We start from the raw sequence: 4129 nt of genomic DNA on the forward strand, positions 1-4129 counted from the left end.
TTGAGATCAAAAAGAAGGATGAATAATGAAGATGGAATTATTTTCAAAACTGCATTAGTTATATTAACACAGACACTATGGGACTGTTTGTTTTGTTGTGTTTTACATTTTGATTTGAGCTTGAGCTTTTATTTTTCAAAGACAGTGTAGCAAAAAGTAAACAAGACTGGATAGGAGTCAGAAGATCTGGCTCATGTCTACTCTCATTTATGAATTGCACAGGACTTAATTTCCTAGAAAACTTCAGGAGTTTTAAAGCATCAAACAAAACGCATGAAGGAAAGTGCCTCTCAGGCAGAAGATCCTCTCTGTATATTTGTATTATTTAGTATATTGTATACTATGTACAATATACATGTATACAATTTATGTTTATTGTATTATTATCTTTCTCATTTATATATAATATGAAAAATATTATAGATTAATACAGCAACCTTGCTTGAAAACATACAAGTAAGACATCTCTTATAGCACAAACCTGAAAAAAAATATTGTCAGATGCAAACCTTTAGTATTGTCAGATGCAAACTTTTAGGATGCAAAATTTTTTAAAGTAAATGGAAAGATTTTAATAAGCGTATGTCTCTACACTGTTTAGTACTCCTTTTGTTGCTTTCAGTGACCCTGGAAATGGTTAGTTTTTAAAAAGTGAGGGCATTGTTGACAAGATTGAGATTCAGAAAACTAAATAATTTAAAGAACCAGAATTTTAAAATGTGATACAGACCCAGAAATTTTAGCTTAGGTAGGTTCCAAAACAAAGTGCAACAAACAAAAACACCTGTATGATCAATGTAACTCTAAATGTAGGGCAAGCATCTACAGATTGCAAACTATCTCTAGGGTCCTTTTAGAGCACAGATAGTTGATTTGGTGTCATTTTCTCTTTTTCGTTGGTTCTACTGGGACCCGGATACAAGCTATGTGAACTCTGTTGTCAACCTAAGACCTTTCTGTAATAAAGAAAGGATTGGACTGTGGTCTCCTGAGTGTGAGATAATGTAAGGCTTGTCTGAGGAAACCTTTTGCAGTCATAACCAGCTGTCCAATGGCTGATAATCAGAGGTGATGTGAAATTCTAAAATCAATGTGCAGAAATGTTTAAGGAAAACATTAGAAACAAGTTTAAGAATGGATTTTTTTAGTTTCAAAGAGATTGTAGTTGAAATATCGCTAATGCCTATCATTATTTTCATCCCTATTGTTTATTTTCCATAAACAATAACGATTTTTTCTCTACAAATCTTGAGGTTTTTTTCTCAAGGTAACAATGGCTGCATAATTAACGACCTCGCTAAAAACAAAACTCTTGACATATTTCCCTACTGCCCCAGGTTAAAAGTGTTTGGATTAGAACTGCAATAACTTTCTCCATAAATCACATACAGACTGTTTCATTCGCACTTGAAGGAAATTATCATGTGCGGTTAAGAACTCTGCTTTAATAGAAAAATTATTTCTCTCAGAGTCTATATTCTGAAAACTGGATAAACAATTTTAAACTATTTAACAGAATGTTTAAAAATATTTATATTTTGTCAGTAAATAAAATTTATCAAGTGAGCTTGTCGGAGAGACCAGCATGGGCAAAGGAGTCAATGCTGCCAAAGAGTTCAGGAGTGCAGAGCTCTCCACGTGTCCAGAGAGCCACGACTGGGAACGTATTTGACTCCACAGCCGTCAGGGATGAGGCGCTTCTTAGCCACTTTGTCTTCAAATTCGTTAGCATTAAACTTGGTAAAGCCCCACTTCTTGGAGATATGGATCTTCTGGCGGCCAGGGAACTTGAACTTGGCCCTGCGCAGGGCTTCAATCACGTGTTCCTTATTCTGAAGCTTGGTGCGGACGGACATGATGACTTGGCCAATGTGGACTCTGGCCACCGTGCCCTGCGGCTTCCCAAATGCACCTCGCATGCCTGTCTGGAGCCTGTCAGCCCCGGCGCAGGACAGCATCTTGTTGATGCGGATGACATGGAAGGGATGGAGCCGCACTCGGATGTGAAAGCCATCCTTGCCACAACTCTTCACCATGTACTTGTTGGCACAGATTCGAGCGGCCTCCAGGGCTTCAGAGGAGAGCTGCTCGTATTCATCAGACACCATGTGGCCGCACAGTGGGAACTCATCCACTTTTGCCTTCTTCCGACCCAGGTCAAAGATGCGGATCTTGGCATCCGGGACTCCTCGGCAGAAACGAGACTTTGGATACGGCTTGTTTTTACAATACCGGTAACAGCGCGCTGGTCGGCGGCCCATGGCGACACCAGGAACCTCGGCCCGCGTCGAAGAGAAAGAGGCGCGCGCCCCGCCCCCCGCCGTCTGCGCATGCGCCTTATTTCCAGCGCCTCTCTTCCCACGTGGGAACCATAGAGTCCTGATGACGACGTGGAGACGCTCTTTCAGGACGTCCCCACCGTAGACACAGCAACTCTATTGCTTTGTGAGTACAACTTGGCACATGCGCAGAGCGGAGAGTGGCTCGGTGTAGTTTCCCCGGGCTTGCGGCGTGACGAGTTGGGCTTTGCCACAGCAGCCGGAGAAACTTGTCTTCCCGCCGTCCCTCCTGGGCATGGATCTTTTGCCCTAGGCTTGGTTATAGGTATAAAAGACCGACTTTTGTAGAGTTTAAATGAGGAAGCTGCCTCCGGCTGTGCAATATCCTTTGTTTCTAGTTTGTCTAAATAATTCATCTTCCGGAACTCTATTTCCCACTATTTATAGATCAATTGCTATTTCTCAAGGAGTATGTGGTTTTCTTTTCTACATAAAGTGGTTTCTTGGCATAGGCTGTCTGATAAGGTTCAAAAAAAGAGATTAGAGTGGGGACAGACACCTGTTGCATATGTTGCTTGATAATTGCTTTAGAAACATTAAATTTTGGAGTTTTATTTGGCCATATAGAATGAACTTATTAGCAAAACGGCATCCACAAAATTGAAATATTAACTGAATTTTTCAACTTAAGGCTATTTTCATTTTCAAGGGTTACAATTGCTAGAAGCTATAGAAGATAAACTATTTATGCTTTATTAATCTTTTACACCTGAGAATCAGTTTAATCCTTTTTCCCCTTTATGATAAGAGATTAAAAAAAAACTATTATGATTGGGATCATAATGTGGGAAGGAGGAAAATGAGAGAAAGAGAACTTGCAAATACTCTATAATCCCTACCTGAATTTTTGTAGTTTTGTTTTGATCTCTTAGTGCTATTTCACAAATCCATGACATCATGGAACAAAGTCCTTCCAATGTGAATATACTCTACTCATGCTTTCTCTTTAAAAAGGACACGAATAGAGGTGCCTGGTGGTTCAGTCATTTAAGCATCTGACTCTTGGTTTCAGCCCAGGTCTTGATCTCAGGGTTGTCAGTTCAAGTCCCATGTTGGGCTCCACACCCAGCCTGGCACCTACTTAAAATAAAATAAAGTAAAATAAAATAAAATAAAAAATAAAATAGAATAAAGGAAACAAATAAGCTGTAACAAAATGATTTCTATCCTTAAAGTGAGTGGTATTTTACAAAATATCCATATCAGGAAAGAAATATTAAAACTCCCAATTTAGAGAACTTTTCCATATTATATTAAAGCTTGCTTGTGTCTCCTTTCTTTGTTTATTTCTACCTTCACATTTTTCTTAAATAGGTCCTATTTACTGTATAAGCCTGATTATGGAGAGAAAGCAGCAAGGAAGGTTGTATTGCTCACACTGATCTTACAAGTGTAGGAGAGGATTTGAATGCTCCTCAAATATGTCATCTTATTACTAAGTACAAAATGTGCCAAAAAGGAGAAGCAGAGTGAGCCCTGAGAGCCTGGGATGAAGCCCTGAGCTAGTCTGAGAAATGGACAGGAACAACTTGATCAGGAAAGAGATTTCATACAGTGGTTATGTATGTCACACAGGGCTTGGCATATGCAAAGTCCCTGAAGCAGGCAAGAACCTGAACTATTTAAGTAACTAAAGTAAGGCCAGTATAACTATGAGTAAGGGGGTGAGTGGCACACTTATGAATATAGCGTGTGTATGAGGGGGCCTTGTGTGTCATGCAAGGTCCATTTTACCAAATTAGGGATTCTGTTCTTTTAAGACCATTGAAGAGCTTTCAACAGGTTTTATC

The 4129-nt window shown here is 39.5% G+C and overlaps 1 protein-coding gene across 1 annotated transcript; it reads right to left on the reverse strand.

The window, feature by feature from the left end:
• Nucleotides 1–1189: 1189 nt before the first annotated feature.
• Nucleotides 1190–2316, reverse strand: RPL10L (ribosomal protein L10 like). The gene has a single exon (XM_077909188.1). The coding sequence runs from the start codon at nucleotides 2259–2261 to the stop codon at nucleotides 1617–1619; it is 645 nt and encodes a 214-aa protein (XP_077765314.1). The 5' UTR covers nucleotides 2262–2316; the 3' UTR covers nucleotides 1190–1616.
• Nucleotides 2317–4129: the final 1813 nt, after the last annotated feature.

This window comes from Canis aureus, chromosome 9 (assembly GCF_053574225.1).
Source record: "Canis aureus isolate CA01 chromosome 9, VMU_Caureus_v.1.0, whole genome shotgun sequence".
Classification (NCBI taxonomy): domain Eukaryota; kingdom Metazoa; phylum Chordata; class Mammalia; order Carnivora; family Canidae; genus Canis; species Canis aureus.